General features: G+C 40.9%; 2 protein-coding genes across 5 annotated transcripts; one reads left to right on the forward strand and one right to left on the reverse strand.

Annotated features, from left to right (window-relative positions):
* The first annotated feature begins 168 nt into the window (after positions 1 to 168).
* msto1 (misato mitochondrial distribution and morphology regulator 1) lies at positions 169 to 18,942 on the forward strand. Of its 2 annotated transcripts, XM_063185520.1 has the most exons (14): positions 169 to 345; positions 2,064 to 2,193; positions 3,676 to 3,745; positions 4,213 to 4,288; positions 4,542 to 4,599; positions 4,977 to 5,112; positions 6,750 to 6,864; positions 7,229 to 7,363; positions 9,691 to 9,843; positions 10,281 to 10,412; positions 10,737 to 10,921; positions 15,660 to 15,761; positions 16,302 to 16,411; positions 17,749 to 18,942. In XM_063185520.1, exons 1-14 carry the CDS (start codon positions 262 to 264, stop codon positions 18,021 to 18,023), a joined length of 1,761 nt encoding a protein of 586 aa, XP_063041590.1. In that variant the 5' UTR covers positions 169 to 261; the 3' UTR covers positions 18,024 to 18,942. The 2 variants fall into 2 exon arrangements, with proteins under 2 accessions (XP_063041590.1, XP_063041591.1); XM_063185521.1 differs by lacking the exons at positions 169 to 345; positions 2,064 to 2,193 and adding an exon at positions 2,579 to 2,606.
* ntaq1 (N-terminal glutamine amidase 1) lies at positions 17,956 to 23,590 on the reverse strand. Of its 3 annotated transcripts, none has more exons than XM_063185524.1 (7): positions 23,362 to 23,589; positions 23,073 to 23,194; positions 22,314 to 22,413; positions 22,177 to 22,227; positions 21,746 to 21,894; positions 20,704 to 20,828; positions 17,956 to 18,035 (listed from the first exon to the last, which is right to left on the reverse strand). In XM_063185524.1, exons 1-7 carry the CDS (start codon positions 23,368 to 23,370, stop codon positions 18,028 to 18,030), a joined length of 564 nt encoding a protein of 187 aa, XP_063041594.1. In that variant the 5' UTR covers positions 23,371 to 23,589; the 3' UTR covers positions 17,956 to 18,027. The 3 variants fall into 3 exon arrangements, with proteins under 3 accessions (XP_063041594.1, XP_063041592.1, XP_063041593.1); XM_063185522.1 differs by lacking the exon at positions 17,956 to 18,035 and adding an exon at positions 18,939 to 19,990 and having other exon boundaries at positions 23,362 to 23,585; XM_063185523.1 differs by lacking the exon at positions 17,956 to 18,035 and adding an exon at positions 19,825 to 19,990 and having other exon boundaries at positions 20,691 to 20,828; positions 23,362 to 23,590.
* Positions 23,591 to 23,627: the final 37 nt, after the last annotated feature.

Raw genomic sequence — 23,627 nt, forward strand, 5'->3', positions numbered from 1 at the left:
AAACTATTAATTAACTCGAGAAAAATGGGGCATTACAATTTCGCCGTACACGCAACTTGTCAACAGATGGCGCCCAAGCTATTTGTAAAGAGAGAACATCTGCGCAACAGATAAGTTGAAAGCAGCTTGCTAGGGCTTTTATTTTGACGATAAAGTAGCCATGTTGGAACTCACATGGACACACCAGGCAGTGAGGCCAGACAGCGAAATCAAGTTTTAGAAGGCAATGTGAAGAATAAGAAGGGACTATAGCAGACCACAATGAGTGGTTTATGCAGAGAAATTATAACTTTGCAGCTTGGACATTATTCAAATTTTGTCGGAACTCACTGGTGGAATTTGCAGGTAGGCTATGTCATTTATTTTCACCGTGGCATTGCTGGACAGTGGACACAAACAGTTACAATGTAATGCAAATTTCCTATCGATAATACCAGCTCTGTGTGTGTTGATTTATTAACACACACATATATAGTTATTTATATAGTTATTTATCTATATATAGTTATTTATCTATTTATACTTGATACAGAAGGTGCGTAGACTTACCATGTTTATGTTATGCAAAGCCCCCTTAAGATGCACTGTCACTGAGCTGGGTGAGGCTCATGTCATTCTCGTGTCTGTTATCAGCCTTGAGTTTACATTTGATCTACGCGCGCTGTAAAGAATGCGTAGCGCTACACTCTGGGTATTGGGCTATACAAATTATTTACGTATCTAGGCTGGAACTAGCAGGGAGTTATTAAGTGGAACAACGGGAAATGGAAATATCCTTGGGCCTTAGGAAGTTAGGTTCGCTATTGGAGAAGCTGTTGACATAAGGAGTCAGTATCAGTAAAAACAAAGTAAAAACAAAAACAACAATAATAATTCATAATAAAGGGTAGGGAAAATCCAGGTTAGGAACTCATTAGATAAGCCTACTCATTACTAATTTTATAGGTAGGCTATGGTAGGCTATATCTAGTAATAATCACCCCAAAAATAAAAAACCCAGAAAGAGTTAAATAAAAATAAAAGCTGAACTTTGGAAATAAAAGTATGTGTCCATTAAAATATAAATAGAAAAGGCAGGGGGTTTGTCCATGGGAGGGAGGGTGCAAAGAGGGAAGGAACAGTCCAAGGGCTTGTGCTTTGGTTGAAGTGGAAGTTATCTGGCGAGTGGCAGGAGGTCTAACCTTCAAGATGCTTCAGGTCAGGGCTGGAGATATAGGGAGGGGCGTGAGCAGGGCGTTTGCCCCAGGGCCCAGGGCATCTCTTGCATTGGTGGTGGGGACCCTATTGCGACTTTGGCAGGCATATAGGGGCCCCTGTAAGTGTTTTGCCCCGGGGCCCTGTGTGCAATTGTTCCGCCACTGGCTTCAGGTCAGGAATCAGGTGGGTATAGGCTCGCCATCAAGGGTTCATATAGGCCTACTCGAAAACAATCATGGTTTGATGATGAATGGATTTGTAGTCTTCAAATGAAAAAATAAAGGTTGAACTTGCTACAAGTAGAGATGATGCAGAAAAGAAAGGTGAAAGGGCGAAAGATTAGGAATTAATCAAGAAGTTCACAGGCAAAGGAGGTCTCAAATCCTGGAATCAAAAAAGTGAAAAGTCAAAGGGTGAACTTACCATATGAGCAACAGCACTGTATGTGATGTCTATGATGACAAATGGAGGTTTCGGTATTGTCAGAGACAAAACCCTGGCCTGGGCCCGGCCATGCGTTCTGTGATCGACATTACCGGTATGCAAGTCGGTCTGGCCAAGTCAGTTATCTCTAATATTTAAAATGCTTCCCCAGGAATCAGGAATGCAGCTGATTCAGAGCTAGTTGGATCAAATTTGTGGCACATTTAAAAAAAAAAAATTATATGATTGATGGATTGATATCTTGAGTTTTTGAGTACTTTTCTAATATCTTTTATCTATTGTTGCTTCACCGATCAAGGACTGAGCCATTATTTCATTGTACTTGTTTCAGTGACAAGCAAAAAGACATTCTATTCTATTCTATTCTATTCTATTCTATTCTATTCTAATTGACTGCTCCGTGCTTCATATTTTTGTGGCAGGATGCATCACTTTGTTATGACCTGGATACGCCCCTGGGCGAGCTGCACAGCGACGCCATGTTCAGGGAGGGCGTCACACTCCGCGGGCAGGTCACCTACACGCCCCGCCTCATTGCCATGGATCTCAAAGGTGAAACGGATTCTCAATATCAACCAAGATAAATAATTCTACATTAGAATTGGGACTCTACGCATCATCGCTCACTCAGCTTGCAGGTGCATCACAGTGGGACAGACATCACTGGAAAGGAGAGGCTGGAGCACACTGTGGCTTAGTTTTCAAGACTTTATTTTGTGCACACACCCAACCAACGTTTCGGTGTTGCTACACCTTCTTCAGAGTCCAAACTCTGAAGACGGTGTTGCAACACCGAAAAGTTGGTCAAATAGTTCTCCATGTCATGGCAACAAAGAGGGATCAATTCCGGTCTCCTAAATGGGCATGACTTTTAAAATGTTTCCCATTAAATTGTTTATTCTGAACCCCCACTATTCTTCATGGCAGCTCATAGACATAGCAGTTTAGAGGCATGGATCTCAAAGGTCATCAGGGTCATTCCATGTGAAATCAGAAATGATCTATCCCGACCAGCACAGATTTCAATGAAACTTGAAAGATGGGCTAATTCGTGCGAAGTGTTAGGTAAGCTACTCATGTCTGGTGGGGTTCTCTTCTCTAGTACTTCTCCATGACAACTAAGTTTCAGGTTGGGCACCACAGTGTCAATTTTCACATGGAATAGCCATCAAAGTACAGAAGACGCAGTCAATCAAACTTGATCAAAGAAAAAAAAATAGGAAAGAAGTACACTTTGCAGCTCTGTTTTCCCTCATTTATCATTTTTGTACATTTAACATTTACCAGGATTGTCCCATTGACACTAATACCTTTCTGCCAGGGAGTCCTGGTCAAAATGGCAGCCTAAAAAATGTTGTAGATGCAGACAAACACATTAACACAGAAAAAGACAAAATGATCTTGGACAGGAACTTTTCTTTTTACCTTTTTCTTGCCCAAGTAGTAATCGATCACATCACAGTATAACAACAGTATAGCAACCCATGTTTTTGCTGAGCTTAGGTCCAGTTATTTTCATGTTAACACTTCTTATCAAGATTACTGAGGGAAAAAAAACTGTTTTCATGCAAATTTTTAAATTACTTCATACTATTCCTAGCTAAGTACCTGAGATCCCCAGTCTGCATATTGTTTATTTTTTGCATTTCGCATGACATTGGAATTGGAACTGTGAAAATATTGTACATAAGTAGTTATTTCTTAGCCTGGCTCTCACGCAGACCCTTCGTGCATTTCCGCTCAACTTCGTGAGCTCGCACAAGGGTCTGGAAATCTTAGTCGAGCCCGAACGGTATCAGAAATTTCATAGCCTGTCCAATCAGAATCGTGGGGCGGGATAGCGGGGAGGGGTGTATACAAGTCAGTGGTTGAAGTACTAGTATGTGACTCAAAAAAAGCCATGTGAATTCTCTAATCAGGTTTGAGCTGTTTTGAACACACCCACGCCTTTCCAACCATCAAGTGAGAACCAGGTTAGTCATTTCTAGCAAGATTTTGTAAACAATAACCGTTTTCTGGAAACCTTCTCAACAGGAAGTCTTCTAACATTACGGCAGGAAGGAATTCTTTATGAATCGGAAAAAGACTCGAGTGCCTCCAGCTGGTAAGTGTTTGTTTTCATCGACTGTGTTGTGGGTATGTCAATATTTTAACTAATGAATGTATTGGCAAAAAGGCTGGGTTACACCACACTAGCGATTACAAGCTACCAGTCATGAAAGAAATGGGATGCCCCAGGCCCTGAAAATGGCGGGCCAATCACAACGCAGGAGAAATTTGTTTTGAATCTTTTGATGCAAAGTGGACAGGGTTTTGAGGGAGTGATGACAAAGCGTTGGCCAGTAGGCACAGACACAGTTTGAAAAACAACAGGTTGTTCCCATCAACAATCTTCCGATGTCTCATTGATGAGGGCCAGACTAAATATTCACATTAATCTCATATTTAGTCTGGCTTGTCAGGCTACCTACAAGGTAGATTCTTTCATAAAGGACGCATGTGTGCAGACGTTTTGCGTCAAGAAATAATAATGAATTACAATGTGACTAATGTGACTGTAATGTTATGAAGGGAAGGAGAGGTGGTGTCACACAAGCACACCCCACCCACCAAGAATTCCTTTCTACAAGACCTGGACAAGTTAGACGTAAGTTCTGATTATATGCTGTTACTTTGAAAAATCTTTGCAATAACTTGTCTAATCGGATACACCAGTTTTCAGCGCCTCTGGTTGGCTGAAACGACTGCTGGCTTTACAAAGACCTTGTTTGGATGAAATGCTGAATGACTAATACCAATGAAAGTACTTGATAAATGCGGTATGGTTATTTAATAATAATAAAAACGCAACAGTTACTCAAATTATGATCACCTTTCCTCTATTTGTTTGCTTTCTTCAGAATGGGGATATTCTCTCAGAAGTCAACTTGCACAGTGCCCAGCAGCCAAATAATTCTGGTAGGAATTGTTTATTTTTTCTTCTTTTTTTTCATTCAGATTATATTGTGGTACTGCAGTATTTTGATCATGATACTGTTGCTGATGTTGTTGCTTTTTTACTCTCTATTCTATTTTACGATTGTTTTCTGGGGAATTTCTGCCAATTTCAGCATGTGGTTGTATTGCTCATACTCACGCTATGTTTGACTTGACAGTAGCTGGCGATGCAATTTCTTCATCTCGTTATGAGATCCTGGCCATTCAGCGATCGGACGTATGGAGATGGTAGAGCGCGTTGATTGAACTCAAAGATGGACGCTTTTTCACTGAAACCCGTACAAAAAACCCGTTAAAATAAAGTGTTGCCTTTTTTTGCTGATTATTCTAACCAACAGAGACGGTCAACAGCAGCATTGAGCGGGCCAAGAAGACGTACAGCCTGGAGGGGAGCGTGAAGGTCTGGTCCGACTTCCTCAGGCTCCATTTACATCCAAGGACCATCTCAGTCATTCATCAGTACAACCATGATGGGTATGTTCATTTTAGGGTCCATCTCATTAACTTACCTGCCGTCCTCATCTTGTGCTTGTGGCCATGTGCTTCGCTGACACCCTGCCTCAGTGACGAAAACAACAACATTGCCCCACTGTCAGCCTAGGCACAACAACAATAGTGGGACTTTTCCCCATTCAACATCCCAATTGCAAATGAGAAATTGACCTTGTGATGATGAATAAATTAATTGCGCTTTTGCGAGATATTGAATAAATCTTCTATCGTCAATGACGACTTGCCTTGTGTCAGGAGACCACAAGCACAAGGAGTTTAGATATTGAAATGGACCCTTAGTCTGTAGCAGAAAACACGCTGAGGATTGGGTTACAGCTGAAATTTTGCTTCCAGTAGCTTTGTAGTATGTCTTACAGGAAATGATCATGTTTGTCTTGGAGGCAACCCTATGAGAAGACACTCACTTGCTTGCCTATTCAAAATACCACAAAGGGACTAATGATATTTCGTCAATACATATAACTGGAAATTTGTGTCCATTTATTCAGTAAAGCATTCATGGGATCAGGTACTAAAATTGGACACAGGCAGATTACTTAAAAGAACTGAAATATTGACTGGTTTATTTAAGCCACTTGCATCATAAAGCAAGTTTACATCATAAAGCAAGTACGGTACACTGCGTGCAGAATAAAGTATTCTTATCATATCCATTTCATGCATATTTTCCAATTCCAACCCATATGAACATGAAAACCTTTATGGATTTAACAATTCCTGGTAAAGAACATTTATGTAATGAATTTCTTGTTGATCAATATCTCTGCAATTCCAAGACGACTACATCCCTCTGGAAGACTTTTCGGAGTATTAGATTGCTTTTTTGTGGCCCATTTCCCCAGAGAAACACATTTTGCTAATTATTGTACTCATCTGATATAGGGTGTTGGGCTCCGTAGACCAGAATACCTGGAATGTTTAAATCCAATGGGTTTTCATTTTCATACAGGTGGGAGTTGACAAATATGCATAAAATGGATGATGTGGTCAAAATATGCGTTTGCCTAATATTCTGCACACAGTGTATGAAAATTGTGAGATCAGCTTTGGGCCCCACATCGCTCACTCAGACATGTTAAAAAAAAAAAATTAGAAGAACATTCAAGGTGTTAGTTAAAGGGGTTAATTAGAAACTTTATTGTCCCCAATGGGGACATTTTTGTCAGCAAGTAAGGTAAAAACCAGGCAGGTTGTCAATGGCAAAAAGAAAAGGATAGCAAACGCTCAAAGTCTTCTCTCCAGGTAGAAGGGGTGCATCTGGTTAATCCTGTTAAGGCTTCATAGAAAAATGACTGAATCCAAAGCACTCTCCTTCGAGTCAAGGTTGAAGTTATAATAAAAACCCTTTATTCTACATTGGGGTAAACAAACTTAAAAACACTGACCGGTTTCAGCCGTCTGGCCTTCGTCAGGGCGTGTTTTTTTTTTTACCAGGCAATGTATTGTATTGCCTATGACACAAATTAAAGATTTAACACATACAGTACAATACACATTCACCCAGATATAACAGACATGACATAACAATAGGCAGGACAGGACAAACTATTCAACAGTTCCGCTCAACTTTGTATATCGATGGTGTGGTTTGTGTGCAGTGAGGCGGGCCGCCTGGAGGCGTTTGGCCAGGGGGAGGCGCTCTGCAAAGGACCCCTGCTGGATGAGCTGGAGGACAAGCTGCATTTCTTCACTGAGGAGTGTGACTACCTTCAGGTAACAATTACTGTTGATGCAAAATGAGGAATATGGTCACCTTAAGGTTCTATTGGGACCAAGAAAATGTTTGGTTTAAACTTCGGCACAGCCTTTTCTGGCCTCGACCAGTAGCAAACCAAGGGAAGTGTTTCAACCATGCAGTTTGAGAAACGTTAATTGTTGTGCTCTAGGTCAGAGCAAAGAGATTTGAAAGTCGATGATAATCAGGCTATCACAGAACAAGAGTGGCTTTCATTTACTACAATAATAATAATTAAAAAGAAACAATTGCCATATTGAAATTCTTAACTAAATTGTGTAAATTACAACATTGCCTCTACCTTTCTTCAGGGCATTTCTACCATTTCCTTTTCTTTTACAGGGTTTTCAGGTGTTGTGTGACGTTTACGACGGCTTCTCAGGCCTGGGTTCAAAGGTCACGGAGCTGCTACAAGACTCCTATGGGGGACGCGGCATCTTGACCTGGGGATTGACACCCACCACTTACCCAAACTCTGTGAGTTCAGACCACTTACATCCATGAAATGTTTAGGGTAAGTCCACTAGTTCAGGGATTCTTAACCATAGGGCCGCGGCCCAAACCTGGGCCGTGCTCAGAAACTTGAGGGCAGTGGAAAAGTTTCGATCTTGCAACGGAGGGCCGTGCAAGATGCTGGAGACGGCGTGCGTCTTTTTAATCTAGCGCAGTTCTGCTGCTTAAATGACCACGCACCGCTGTTTTTTTTATAGTGGAAGACGCAACGTCAAAGACAAGACGGCAATACACTCAACAGTACACAAATGGAGAATGAGAAATTACCAACCGGTGTGAAGTGTAATTTGCACACGTCTTCTCTCCTCACGTTCAGTTACAAAATAAGCGATTGAAACGTTACTCAAAATGATTCTGTTTACTGACAAAGCAAACCCGTTATCATTGTGTACCCCAAAATACATTTATTTAAAGAATTTTGCATGATATCAGGCTACAAAGCTTTCCGTTTTTGACACCCTGCATAAGGCTGAGGAATTTCTGTTCTGACGTCGCATCTGCACATCACTAAGTAGTAAAACCGTCTTGAATCAGCAGATTCATCACAAATCGCAAACGGAGCTGTCACAAATGTCAGAGAAGCATTCAAATGCATCAATGGCTCTGGCCTGATGCCCTGTGAGTGGATTGGGTTCATAATTGAATATAGAAGAGTGAGCTCAATGAATACAGCTTTTCCATTACAAAATGCATTAATAGGCCTAGCTTACTACATTAATATATATATATATGGTAACACTTTAGAATAATGGATGCAAAAAAGCATTATAAAGACTTAATAAATAATTAACTATTGATGAACAAAACATTAACAAACGTTTGTAAATGATTAGGAAATGTAAACAAATGCTTGTAAATTACTAGGAAATGTTATATTAATATTTCATATTTATCAAACATTTACAAGTTGCTTGTAAATGAATAAAATAGTCTGTTATAAGGTGTGTAAAATCTTGAATATATCATTTGTAGATATTTTATAAAGCATTAATAAAGCTTAGTTAATAATAAAAACATTTGTTAATGTTTTATTCATCATTAGTTAATTATTTACTGAGTCTTTACTAAGGAACATTATTATAAAGTGTTACCATATATATATATATATATATATATATATATATATATATATATATATATATATATATACAGTATATATATATATACAGTATATATATATATGTAAGGGTTAACGTTCGGCGAGAAGGTCGCTACCGTGGAATAGCAGCACGACAGAGAGAATCTTTAGACCCCGACGCGGAGCGGAGGGGTCTTGTTCTCTCTGAAGTGCTGCTATTCCACAAAGCGACCGACTCGCCGAAAGTTAACCCGCTTATTATATGGATATACTTAAATGATTCACACATGCGGGGACATTTCTTTAGACCTATTTAATGTTAAGATTGTTGCTGCGCAAAACAAAACAGTGCCGTTGTGGAACACCGCTAGGCAACAGCTAGGTAGGCTAGCCAGGACAACAGGTGTTGTCTATCGCAGCAGCTGATTAGAGTGACAAAAGACCGGACCCCCTGCGGAGTGATATGAAACATTCGCTTTAGCCACTGACTTGTATACAAGCCAGTGGCTTTAGCAGTGAACGTCTTGTTGCCATTGACAGCGGTAGCCAGGACAACTGGTGCTGTCTATCACAGCAGCTGATTAGAGTCTTGTTGAAAAGTCGCTTTAGCAGTGAAAAGTCTTGTTGCCATTGACAGCGGTCTGTTATAGACCAACCCGTCCGTTATCGAAAAATAACAGACGTCCGAACGTTGGGGAGCCCCGTTGAAATGAATGGAGCATTCGACAGATGACGTCACAACCATATAATAAATATATATAAAAGATGGGCCCGGGCCACTCTGCACCGAAAAAAATAGGCCTCAACGTCAAAAAGGTTAAGAATCCCTGCACTAGTTGGCTCATTTATCCGCCAGCTGGTCTCATAGAACTAAATGTTAACTGCTAGCTTGGAGGTAAACTTTGTACTGCCGTACTCAGAGAACGGCAGGACGTACAGGAGAAAGGTAAAACCCAATAATTTAACTCAAGGAGAGGTGTAAATTAAAGTTATTTCAAAAAATGGGACAGTATCACTTTAAGTAGTTGATGTATAGTTACTCAGGTTCTTAACAAAGCACTCATGAAATGTGAAGTGGATTGAGTAGTTTGTGTTGTAAGGCCAGTACTCTGTAACTGAAGTTTACTGGAAAATGTCAATTGGTGTGAATGATAACTTTCTGGCTTGTCCGTTTTATGCCATAATTTCTTTTTTTTTCACTAACTATTTTCAGACACCCATTCGAGAGTACTGCCATATGATGAACTTTGCTTTGGGAATGCTAAACATGGCCAACCAGAGTTCGTTTTTCTGCCCGCTCACGCTCAGAGGGGGCCTCGGCCCACGCCCCGCCCCCGTCCCCGAATTCACACACCTCAATTATGATGTGAGTCTCAAATCTGTGTATGTTGCCAACTTGCCATCATCATGTACTGTATGTTCATTTCTATGCTTTTATTTTAATTCCGTATGCTAGTCTCTTATTCGCTTTACTTAATGATGGTATCATGTTTGCATCACATATGCTTTTACTTCTGCCTTTTTAATTCAGACTTTCTTATTTGCATGTTAAGTGATTACCACTTTATTTTTCTCCACTGGCTCCCATTTTTTTCTGCTGGGACCACCATCCCCATATTTGAAATGACAAACACCTTTTGATCCCTTAATATTGTTACATTTTAATTTGATATTCACGGGAAAAGAAAAATACACTGATATACACCAACCTTACCGCTTGCCTTGCCTTACCGCTTATTTTACTGTACCTAACTGTACCTAACTGTATCCAACAGTAAAAGCCTGTCTTTGTCCTCCCGTCAGCCCACTCTGTGGTATCACTCCAGTGCCCTTCTGGCCCTGTCTCTGGACACCATGACTGTGCCTTATCGCTTGAGGCAGAACAGCACCCCCATGTGGCAGATGGCAGACGCGCTTGCTGTTCGTGGGAGGAAGGTAACCATTTCTATTTCCTACTGTAGATCAGTGGTTCTCAACCTTTTTTGAACGAATGCCCCCTTGACCTCATCATGAGCCTCCCAACGCCCCCTTGACCTCATCATGAGCCTGCCAACACCCCCCTTAATATTGAAAAATACAATGGACTAATGCCCAACAATGGAAACTATGATAGTAACACCAAGGAACTCACTCTTTCACAAAAGAAGTTAAGGTTCTTTTGCAGTTATAGTATTACTATAATAGTGTAATATAATAGTATACAATAGTATTACTGTGTAGTTACTGACACCAGGGAGTGATTTATTGTGTGTGAATCAGGTGGTGTCTGCGTATGGGGCCATTCCACTCCCAGTGCATCATGGCACCTATCTGTTGGATGACCTCGATGCTGCGTCTGATGGGTTGCCGTGGAAACCGCTCTCAGCTTGTCCTGAGGAACCAAACGGATCCTGCTACGGTCAGTCGGTGACACTCAGGGGTCTGGAGAAGAAGTGTTTGGTCAGGTGAGGCAACCGGCATCATATACACCAACAACCAACACACAAGGATTTCAAGGACTTTACAATTTGTTGTCACATTCATAGAAATACTATTAAAAAAAAAAAAATTGGATTGTGATCGGGCCTCACAATGTGTGTGGCAGGAAGGAGTGGGCTATGAGGTGGGGTGTAGTAGTCTGTATAATGCATACAGGTACACTAACACAGCCTACACCCCACTCATAGTCCCAAGTTTCATGTATGAATTGGAAGCAGAGTAGGTCAGATGAGATCTCTCTTTTCCCCCCAGGTATCAGCATTTCTTTGCTTGCGTCCTGAGAATCACACACCATACCTAAAATGGCCAAAAGCCTATTTTAACATTTCAACCATATTTATTTGGCTAAATTATTTTGTATTCAAGATGTAGAGCATGTATTGGTTTTTAAATAATTGCATCATTTTTGGAAGTCATGGTTAAGGGCAGTTATGGTTAAGCGGTTAGAGCGTCAGACTTGTAGCCCAAAGGTTGCCGGTTCGAATCGCGATCTGCCAGGTTGGTGAGGGGAGTAATTAACCAGTGCTCTCCCTATCCTCCAGACATGTGGACTCGAGTCCATTGACTTGGACTCGAGTCTGACTCGAGTCAGCGCGTGTGAAGACTTGCGACTTGAAATTTCAAGATCAGAAAGGACTTGCGACTCGACTCGACTTGCACGCCTTTGACTCGGGACTCGACTTGGACTTGACAGTTGTAACTTCCAATGACTTGGCGTGACTTGCCATGTTGGGTCTAAAAAAAAAGTACAAGTCCAACCCTTGTTTTCAGAATGCAACAGCCCGCCCACATTCTTTGTTTGAATCACGTCATTGTCCTAAGCAGTGCTATGCCATTGGCGGCCAGATGCGGCCGGACGCGGCGACCAGTGGCAACAGTGAAACACCATTTGCGAGTCTCCAGAACAAACATAGCCTACATTTTAAACCATCGCGGAAGTTAATTTATCTCCCTCTCAGCCCCAACTCATTTTGCATTCTTAATAGGGTAGGCTATGGAAGTTTGCACTGTGATCAACAAATATTTTCTATCAATGTTCAATGTAGGAAGTGTGTGTGGTGGGGCGCTGTGATGTGCAACACGCGTATGTAAGCTACACACGTGAAGCTCTCGCTCTCTCGCCCCTCGCTTACGACAGAAATTCAGTGAGAACCAATTGTCTAAATATTTTAGCTAAATGGTGATGGACATTGATTGTTGAACATTAGGCTATTTAAGCAGTTGAAATAAAAAAGCACACACTGCTGACATAACCGAACCACAGGACTTAATCTATTGTTGTTTTATAAAAGAGTACGCCTATCCGTTTTGCTCTCCCTGTCCTTTATGAATGCGCTTGCCTTCAGCCCCGAAGGCAGTTACAGTATGTTCCGCTCCCACACACAACATGCTTGCGAGTCAGTCACTTCAAAGTGAAGTTCAGCCTTGCGAATAATTTCCACCATCGCGGACAAAACCACGTTATGATGGATATGTGGCGAGGTAAACGTTACGAATATGGCCTGCTTTTAAGTTTCCCCCAACCCAGGATGTGTCCGTAGGCTATGGCTTGATATCCCAGGGCTATATCACGACCACAACTCCACGCGCTGAAAATGCATGTTAAGCTCGCGCTTCTCAGAAAGAGTAACCTCTCGGTAACATTCTTTGCATTGACCAGCCACTATCGGTTGAGTATTAGAATCAATACAAAAAGACACGTTTATAGGCTACATGTCTTAGTCTTCCAGCATGCAATCGAAAATAGGCGAGCAGAGTGGTCTTGCATCCATCAAAAGAGCTCCACCGGTTGCCTACTTTAGATGCTGGGTGAATGGTTCCAAAGGGAAATAATTTAGCCTATAGCCTATTCATGACAGTCTTGCAAAGAGACAAGACAAACGACCAAAATTGTCAAATAATTGGTCAAGGCGCGAGATGAGGAATACTTCATGGCTATTGGAAAAACTTTGAAGAAACTAAGCGCAAGCTGCTTCCCGCAAAGCTTGCGCTTGAGGGCTATAAACAAGCTATGCGCCCCGAACCTCACTGCTTGTTGTTCGATGACTTGAATCGAAACATTTCTAAGGACACCAGAGCTATCTTTGATTCCTGGAATACCGCCTCAGCCAGCTGAAAGCAGAGCAGCAGTATCCCATATGTCAAATGGTAAGATATACCTGTTCCTTGAAAGTTTTAAAGCTCAGCCTTGACCCACTATCATGTCAGCCACATCAGTTCAAACGCAATCTTTAATGCAGCCTATCGTGAAGTTTAAATGTAATGCGTAGGTAGCGAGGTAGAGGTCGCAAGCTACTGCTGAGCAGCGCAATGGGCATGGGTCGGCTCCCGTGGATAAAAGGCATGTTCCCTCTCGCGTGCTGCTCTCAGCCCAATCATTGCGCGCGCGAACCTTGTATCTCGTGGTGTCCACACCGCTTTATCTCATGTTTCTCACAGTTCGAACTACATGCTTTGTTTGGTATTTTGGGGGAGTTTGGAGTCGCAATTACCGCTGCTTGGAAATGACACGTTAGAGCTACACGACGCCATCACTGGAGAACTGGGATGTAACCCTGTTTTCCAAATTAACAAAAAATTAGGAAACATAGAAGCAGAACTTTGTTTGGCTACAATCTATGACCTGGACGGTGAACTTAATCTTTTTGAAGAGGCATGAACAGCATACAAGTGCCTTTGTGGGGGAGGAGAGGGCGATTGGGGAGAACAGGGAGACGAGAGCATGGCGCGAGGCGCATATTCGTTCGGGAAAAATGAGAGCGAAATGTTGGATAGGGCATTACACACCTTCCTTCTTCTTACAATGAAGAAGCGCAGAACAAGGTTGCCTCGTTGCCATAACTGACATTCTGCAGCGCTAACGCCATGTTTAATTGACAGCGTGCTGGCGAATAGTCTAGTAGCCTAATATAATTAACAAGATGTGGATTAATGACTGTGCAAACGAAGTTCTAGTTAACTTGGACTGTGACGCAGTAAAAATGGTTGGTGATGGGCCATTGCGGCGAGAATGTGAGGGGGAAAGCCACAATGCCGATATCAGCTTCAACAATAGTAGAGTAGAGTAGTAGAGTAACTTTATTGATCCCCAGGGGGAAATTCAGGAAATTCATCATTACTTTACCAGGAATTTAATCCAACTAACTAGGCCTACTTTGTCCTCATTTCTTAGCCCATATGGACAAGTGTCTACTACCTAGTGCTGCACCATGCATGTGCTCATTGGTGGGTTCACAGTTATGACACTGTCAATGCTCAGCTTTTGGTTCACAGATAATGGGATGAAGTGAACATCATGGACCAGCTGAGACAGGGCTGCCTGCTGAGCTGTGCTATTAACTCATCATCCTGTCTCACATGTGTAGCCCCACTCCCCAGACGCGCGCGCACACACACACACACACACACACACACACACACACACACACACACACACACACACAGGGCTCAATTTAAAAAAAAGAAATTTGATTACCCCTGCTGTATGTCATATCTTGATGAGAATGATGAGCTTAATATGGTACCTTAGGGAAAATGGCGTCTTTTAAAGCCAAACCAAAATGTTTACATTAGTCGAGTGTTACACTACAGTAAAGAGAGGGGGGAGGGTGGGTAGCACCTGTAAGACATGAATAGGCTACTACTTTCACCCTTGGCCTTTGTGGGTAAATTCAAACATAGTACGCTGAAAGTGTGAATCCGCGTTTTCAGGTCGGAAGTGTAATATGGCCCCCTAATGTCTTGACAAATCCTTCCAGCCAAAGTGGTCAGCGGCGCTGCCTGTGCTCCTAGTGAAAAAGTTAACCATAGTCCTGTCCTTAGCGTTATGATGCTAGAGTCTGTATAACTTACAACCTTGACTAGATATGACCGGCCCACCACCAAGACCAGGGTGGAGTAGTGGAGTAGGTTTATGCCATCAGATGATGGAACGGACACACACACATACGCACACATTCTTGCAAACAGGACTATTTGCCCACTGGACAGTAAATATTTGGCATATGGTTGCTCCTTTGTTTAAGTACAAATTCACATGAAATGTATTTTTATGTGAAAAAAAAAAATGAAATTAAATGTCATTTTACATACACAGCACAAGCAGTAGACTGATTTCTCAGCAACTGTTTTAGTAATTGTCATCTTTTTACTCAGGTCTCATTATTATACTAATGAATTTATGATCGAAATTGTGATGGCAAGTAGAAAATCCCTTTGTGACTTGTTAAGGACTTGAAAAAAAATGAGACTTGGACTTGGACTTGACTTGGCTGGGGTACGACTTGGACTTGGACTTGACTTGGTCAGATGTGTCTTGACTTGTGACTTGACTCGGACTTGAGTGGAAAGACTCGAGACTTACTTGTGACTTGCACATTAGTGACTTGGTCACACCTCTGCTATCCTCCTTCATGACTGAGGTACCCTGAGCATGGTACCGTCCCGCCTCACTTCTCCCTTGGGGCGCCATTGAGGGCTGCCCCCTTGCACGGGTGAGGCATAAATGCAATTTCGTTGTGGGCAGTGTTCACTTGTGTGCTGTGGAGTGCTGTGTCACAATGACAATGGGAGTTAGAGTTTCCCAATGGGCTTTCACTTCACTTTCATTTTAAAAATGGAACTACACTATATAATGAAAATGCCTCCAACTCATTTCTCCTTTTGGTCCATGTCTTTCCTTTCCTTTGTTGATGTTTTTCACAGGCCCCATGTCCCAGGCACTCCAGCTTCAGCAGCCCTGGATTACTTCAGCGATGAAGATATTTTGGCATCATATCTCCAACCCCACTATCCATCTAGCCCAATGTGAGAACATCACTGACACTAACACGTCTCACACAAAAATTTAAGATTCACATCTTAGATTCATGCCACACAAGTTGAAACATTTCCCTCATATGTTCCTGTAGATAGATAATTGGCTTTTAATAAGCATTTGCCATCATAACATTTGAAAGGTTCAGATGCTAAACTCTCTAAGTACTTTTGTGATGAGACTGTGTGTCTATTTCCCCCCCAAATCAGCTCTATGAGCCCCATGCATGCAACAGCAGATGTCTGCTCCTGTCCAACCCTATATCGCTAGATTTTACATTTTTAAAGCATGTATTTCTATGTAATAAATGAATGAAAAGGATTGGTTAGATTTCACTCTTGTGTTCAGTTCAACCAATTTGATAGGTAATCAAACCTTTTTTTCAGTATATACCTTTGTACCATTTCAAGCTATTTGAACTTTTGAATGGTAGTGTATTCTGTACATACATTTTGGCTTAAAGTCAAAGAATGTAATTTGAACTGATTTTAATCTTGAATAATTTGAATTATTTTGTGTGTTTTTTTTAGGGCTGTACAGTATGTTCCCAGTGCTAGTAAGTTGACGCCACCCTTCCCACAAATCTTCAGCCAATCGGTCAATCCACAGGGCTTATTATGGAATGTCCGAAACATGAGTGGTAAGTAAAGAATTGTAAATAAAATGGTCAATCTCAAATATAACCCAACAAATTTGGTTTAGTCCATGTGATATTTGACATTGTCGGACAAAATGTAGAAGTTTGTGTAAGGAGAAGTGTGTGTGTGTGTGTGTGTGTGTGTGTGTGTGTGTGTGCGTGCAGATTCAGCAACTTCAGATATGTGTAAAAAGCAGCCTCTTTTTTGTTTGTTTTAAATTAATTTGGCCAGAGCTACATTCAACTCGGCTTGGTCAGGGCTACATTTACCATTTGCCAGTAGGCTAGACATAAAACAGAGACTGACAGCACTGTGAAAATGTTTTGGTTTGTAGGCATTTGAGCTGTAGAACTGATAAGCTATTGATTTGTAGGTTTGTATCAACAACAGCTATACTTTTGCTGTAATGTTCATTCATGTGTTTAAGGTCTTTGTGTATGTTTTGTATTTGTGTATTAATGTAAGCTGACAGACACCTTAATTTCCTTCGGGATTAACCCATTGATGCTGGATCATGTTGCATTGCGCAACATTGGCCCTGGCGCCCGGAGCTGCATAACGCAACATTCAGGCTCATGAGATTTGAGACAACTTTATTAAAAATCTTTTTTTTAAAAAAAGTTTTTATAGGCCGAGGACAACTTTTCTTAAAAGACCTCAGACATTCAGCACCCTTTTTTTGCAGGTGCTTTACGCATCAATGGATTAATAAAAGTACTAGGGCTGGGACTCGATTAAATTTTTTAATCGAATTAATCTACAGGCTTTGAAATTAATTAATCAAATTAATTGCATTTTAATCGCACCTAAATATCAGACTTGAGAACAGTGAAAAATATTTTGAATAATTACAATAAATAAGCTTAACCTAAAAATATTTGTCATTTTTAAAAGAAGAGAACTCTTCTCAATTTCAGGCGTAATACTGCCCTCTACTGGTCTAATCCAGAACTATGTAGCTATACTATACTGCGATACATTTTTTAAATTGTGTTAATTAATCGAAATGAACGCATTGATGTCCCAGCCCTAAAAAGTACTCTACTCTACTCTACAGCAGCAGCAGTGGCAGTGGCCTCTCCTCCAGTGCTGTGTCCCAGTGTTGTATTGGTTTGAACATTTTGTAGTCTTTTTTAGAAAGTGCGCTCAACTCCCAACTGTTTCTTACAAGGTCTTCGGGTGCGAGCAAACAGCAAAGTTCATGTTTAGTTGAAAAAAAAAAAAAAGCTACACTCTCAGGTGTAATTCTTGCTGTTTTAATACTGGATTAGCATGACAGACAGACGTTTCGGCCTAAGCCTTCTTCAGCGGCTAATTTGAACGTTTGTATCCACAACAGCAGCAGCGGCGGCGGCCTCTCCTCCTCCAGTGCTGAGTGTTCCAGTGTTGACGTCTCTGCAGTCCTCTTCAGCGTTGGGCACGTGGCTCTCCCAGCTCCAGAGCACGGCGGGCCGGCTGGACCTGCGGCGCATCGCACCCAGCTTCCTGGCACACGGGCCCGAGCTCAGCGACATACAGGAGGCGATGGAACAGCTGCGCGACCTCGCGCACAACTACTCTGGCAGTGACTCTGGCAAACTCCAATCCTCTTCAGAAGATGAGGACACTGATTAAGTGTTCAACATCCTGGTTACAAATGAGATAATGATATTTAGCATTGTGCTTTTGCGAGATATTGAATAAGATGTCATCAATTGACGTCAAGCCTTGCGCCTTGCGCCACAAGGCTGAAGGTGGCCTCAGAAAAGCTGCAAGGAAGTAGTTTGACTTGGACCCTGGGTGTCTTTATTTATCTCCACATGGGAGAAATTTGTCTCTGAGACCAGGGAGGGAGGTTGCTGCCTGCATGATGGGTAATGAAAAGGAAGGAAGTTCCTGCTTGAGCTAACCTGGGGTGTGTTTCTCGAAACCATAGTTGTTAGCCAGGTAGCAACTTGGGTAGTTGTCAATGGGAAATTGCATCGCTAACAACAAAGTAGCTAAAGTAGTCAGCCACTATGGTTTCGAGAAATGCACCCCTGCGCTGATCTTCCCTACCCACTCAAAGTGGCTTAGGGCACTTTTTTGTGACTTGTGAACAGAGACTTTCTTGCATATCTCCAGTATTTGACTCAGAAAAAGGTCAGTCACCATGACAACTATGCACATTATGCTTTGGTACTATACCAGAAGTAAATCAAGATTTCTGTCCTGTAATAAATGACAGCAACAAGCATTTCAAATTTCACAGACTGTTTTCATAGGAGTTGTATTCATTACTTTAAACCCATTCTACAAACCCCCAGAGTTCACTTATGTTGATGGACAGATTCTGGCAAGTTTTGTTTTTGAAATGTTGCTTTGAACAATGTGTACAACATATTTTTTTTTATCTTTCAGCTACAACTGTATGAATTAATGGCGATCACCTTGCATGTAATGGTAGTAATGCTCTCTACGTAGCAGTAGGTGCAAATTGCAATCATCAAAGATCCTTCTTCTCGTATGTGCAGTGTTTTCCCCCATCCACAATTAAAGCCTTTTCACAAGAACAGTGATAAGTTTTTTATTTAACATAAGTACAGATGTAAACTTCATTGTACAGTTCCAAGGCATTCTTCTCCAGATTTGTCACTCCTGAAGAGAGGAATTACGTTGATAGGAAAGAAATGTAATAATGCAATGTGTTGTATATACCCCAGCCCTTTCCCCCGCTTTATCCTCTCTGGATGTGATATTGACCCGCTTAATTTGGCTATTCATAGAACAGCTCTGGCTTGTCAACTTGGGACATTTGAAAATATGAACATTCCAATTGATTTGGCTCATTAACATAAAATCAACTTGTGTTCAAACTCCTGAAATGTATCCTAGTCGCCCAGTTTGCTTCGTCGTGGCGAATTTTCTTTGTCCGTCACTTGGTGGCCCTCCAAAGAGAATCAATGACTTGCGTTGCTCTATTAGCTTTGGTCACTTCTGGTGTGAATGTACAGTAAAATAGCATGTATACTGTACTTGACATCTTGTGCTTCTACAGGATTTTATATCCCATGCAAGTGACGGAAGACAGCGAGAGCAGGCTTTGGAAAAAATATTTGGCTCAATTGAAGAAACAACTGAAAACAAAGCTGTTTGAAACACCAATACAGATATCCAACAAAAACAGTTGACAGTTATCCTCCATTTCCTGAAAAACTTCTGTAGTTTTTCAGAACCTAGATAATGACCATCAATTTTAGCTCATTTGCGTACCTAAAGTTCAGATCTCTAGTTCAGTTTTTTCTTCTGTAGGAGGCAGCCCCACCTAGACATATTACCAAGCTACCTGAATTCACTATAAAATTGCATTCATTCGATTACTGCTACGCTACCTGATCTGCCTATGATATTGAAGGAACACAGCAAGATCAAAAAGATCACAGCAAGATCAAAAAGAAAATTGTATTTGTGAATTGCTAGCTTGATTCTGCTTGATACCAGTGTTTGATCCTGCTCTGATAACAACTACTGAAAATGTTGCACAAATTCTAACAGGTTGAAGACTGTCCCAAAACCAATTTGTGAATCCATACTGATGAAATCGTCCAAGTTCATTTTAGACTCTGGAAAATAAGACAGAATAGAATTCCTTTATTCCCATTATACACAGTCTTATATTGACGACTCCCATCAAGGTGCATACAGTGCAAAGTTTAACTTGTGAATATGAACTTCGGTTAAACTTCACTGGACGCTGGTGTCATTCGTATATAATAGCGTCATAATAGTGTGGAAACAGTGTAATGACACAGCCATGAACGAGTCATAAACAAACATGTCAGAGAGAAACATTTTATGGTCATGAAAAGTTGATTTTGTTAGGGCTGCCTTTACCATAACCCGAATCAGTCATAGCATGTTTATGACATTGACATAATGTTTATGACACATGAATGACTGCATAACGACACTGTTGTGTCGCCAGCGTCAAGTAAAGTGTTACCTGAGGTTCCAGGTTCAAAAAAAGAGAATTAATTGTCTGACTAAGGCACTCCAAATTAAAATGTCTAAATGTCTAAAACAAGGCCCACGCGTAGCTGCATGAGTGCCTTCTTCAGGGCAGTGGCTGAAGAAGGCACTCATGCCGCTACGCGTGGGCCTTGTTTTTCATATGTCCATGTAGGACTTGTCATATTAATAAAGACATTTTAATTTGGAGTGCCTTAGTCAGAGAATTCATTCTCATGTTTTTGAACCTGGAAGTACTGAAGCCAACAAACAATCTGGATAAGAGCACGCCATACTCTACAAACTGAATGTTACCTGAGCTTCTTACCTCTTGTCTCTATACATTGGTAAGGGGGTGGAGGCTTTTTCCAGTTGCCAGCTTCATCTTTCATGTGGGAGCGATCAGATGCAAAGGTGCTCAGATAGGTTTCAGCGGGGATAACTCTAAATTTTCTTTAACATGTCAAAACAGAAGTGATTAGTAGACAGCTGAAAGGTCAAGTGTGTCATTGTAGTAGTTTGTTTCCAAAATGTATGCTACCTGTTCACACATTTCAATGAATATTTAGGTGACTGAAGAAGACGCACTGCATCAAAACATCAGTCATTATGCTTGCACTGCAATAAAAAAATAACTTAGTAATATTTTAGTGCTTCAGTTGTCCCTGGCCTTACTGGTCCAGTTACCGTCCTGGACTGCAAGCACCAAGAGAGTTAAAGCACAAGAGACTTCCCTTTCCAAAAATAAATTAATATTTTCTAGTCTAACCAGAGTGAGGTTTGCAGCCATATTATATCTATGACTACAATTCAAAATTTTCGCATTTACCTGAACATAGAGAGAATCCTCTTATTTCCACAAGAAACACATTTTCCCATGCATTTCCAAGCCATAATGAATACATAACAATTAATGGTGGTTGTCAATATAGCATTTCTGAATCAGCAACATAAATACTGCAAATATAATCAAACGAATTGCACTAATAACTGAACCAATTGGTATATTGGACCTTTAAAGCAGGGTGGGGAACCTATGTTTCGAGGGCCGTTTACGGCCCCCGATATCATTTTTATGTTATGCAGCTTCACATGAAATATGAAATATTTCGTAAAGGAATCATAGAAATTACATTTTCAATACAACTATGTAATATTCAGGGTACCTAGAGAAGGTGGGGTCTGTTAGGTGGCTGCCTTCAATATAAGCTTAAATTGCAGGGGGAAATCCTGGTTTGCGTTCATAGTACGGCCCTCGGAGGACTTTTACGGCCCTTGGTGGAATTTGAAGTGGCCCCCAGAATGAAAAAGGTTCCCCACCCCTGCTTTAAAGGATATGCACAATGTATTTGAAATGTTATTTCCTGTACCTGCAATAGCATTTCTTCATATGTTTATCGGACCTCAAGGCCTCGTCTTCATACATTTTCAGTGGGCAAGGGAAAGGAAGCACTGTGTCCAGATCATAGATGTAACTTTCGCCTCTTTTCCACTTGTGTAATAATATAACATGATAATCCTGAAAACATCAAGTAAAATACATTTGGTTATTTCACGGGAGATGATGTATTGATTTGAACAGAATAGCATAGCACAGACAGTATGGCCATGCCTGCATTAAATGGATCTTCAATAAGGATTGAGCCAGAGAGACTGGATATTATACTCTTGGAATCTCTGATTGAGCGTTGAGATGGAGAGTTTTGGCATTCTATTTCTGAACAGAATGATGTTTTTGAGGTTATCTTGAGGTAATATTATCTTATCTTGAGGTAATATTAAACATGAAGACTGTACTTACCCACACAACTGGCTGATCACCATGACTAGATTGCTGCTTCCATATGGGAATCTGCAAAGACAAAACAGTTTATGTATTTGCATTGACCTCACAGGAATTGAAAGCTATTCAACTTCAGCTTGTAAGAGCAAACGTACCATCCTCTGTTCATTCGATATGAAAACAGCATAAACATCCTGAATGCAGTGTTGTTGATGTGCTTTGATATATTCACACAGTTTCCAAACATTTTCCTCACTGAAATAAAACAAAAATAGGTTAGCAACCACATATTGACATGTTTTTCTCTTTTTTCACGTTTTGGGGAACGAATGATCATATCTGTCACTACCACAATGAACTGATTAAATAATAATGTTTTATTTATTTTTTAAATCAAAAGAAAAATATATATGTTGTAAGAATTGATGGAATATAACCTTGTGGTTTGTATGACTTAAAATTGAGGGTTGTGCTATGACAGTGATCATTTTAAAGAAAAGAGAAGAGAAGAAAGCACTATGAAATTGGTTCTGGTGGTGCCACAATTGCACCAAGCTGCATCATTTTTAATTTCCTCAGACCATGTAGGCCAAGCATAGAGTGCAGAAACTACACAGGCCACGTCATTTATTGATAATGAATCCAATCCAATTCTTCCCATATGACTCCCACCCAACAAAGCTCCCATGACTTTTCAGGTAGAGGCAACTTACTTCAAATAGTGAACTCGACTACAAGGGTTGAGAACGTGACCCTTTTCAGCATTGCATTCCCTCACGGCAAAATATTGAATAACAAGTAACCAATTTTGACAACTCTACTGCGTTCTGTGACATTGCGTTTGTTTAGGTGGAGCAGGTTGAGGAAGCAGGATTTTTGAATCTTGCAAGCTTTAAGTGGACGAAGCAACTTACCAGTAACAGCTCGTGTAGATACAGTCAGCCTTGGGGGGACTTATTAGGTCGTACTGTGATGAAGGATCTGTGTCCATATTTAATGACATCGGGTTGAAGTCCTCCTCGTTGATGTTTGTTGACTAAAGAAAATTATTTATTCAAACTCGGAGTTGTTGATTTAAATGTCTCTTGATTTTCGTACGTGTCCCAAGACATCGTACCAATAGCTAATACTTGATTACAAAAACGCCTAAGCGACTGTTGGTAAGGTTAAATTAAATATATCAATGTTTGTTTTGTGTTTTACCAAACACATGCATTGCTCCTGGTGGTGCCTCCTCGTGAAGCAAGTCACGGTAACAAGTTAACACCAGCATCGCTCCTCTTCAAAATAAAAGTCTCAGTACAGTCACCGTGTAGAAGTGACCAGTATCATACTTAACACATTTCATATCAATATTTTACACATCTGCCTAAAGGAATTTGGATCAGTTCTTTGTCTGCATCCTACAGCAATCAATGAGCTGGCCCAAAAAGCATGAATACCATGTTTTAAAAAACGTCCATGCGTCA

The sequence above is a fragment of the Engraulis encrasicolus genome, chromosome 20 (genome assembly GCF_034702125.1).
Source record: "Engraulis encrasicolus isolate BLACKSEA-1 chromosome 20, IST_EnEncr_1.0, whole genome shotgun sequence".
NCBI lineage: Eukaryota > Metazoa > Chordata > Actinopteri > Clupeiformes > Engraulidae > Engraulis > Engraulis encrasicolus.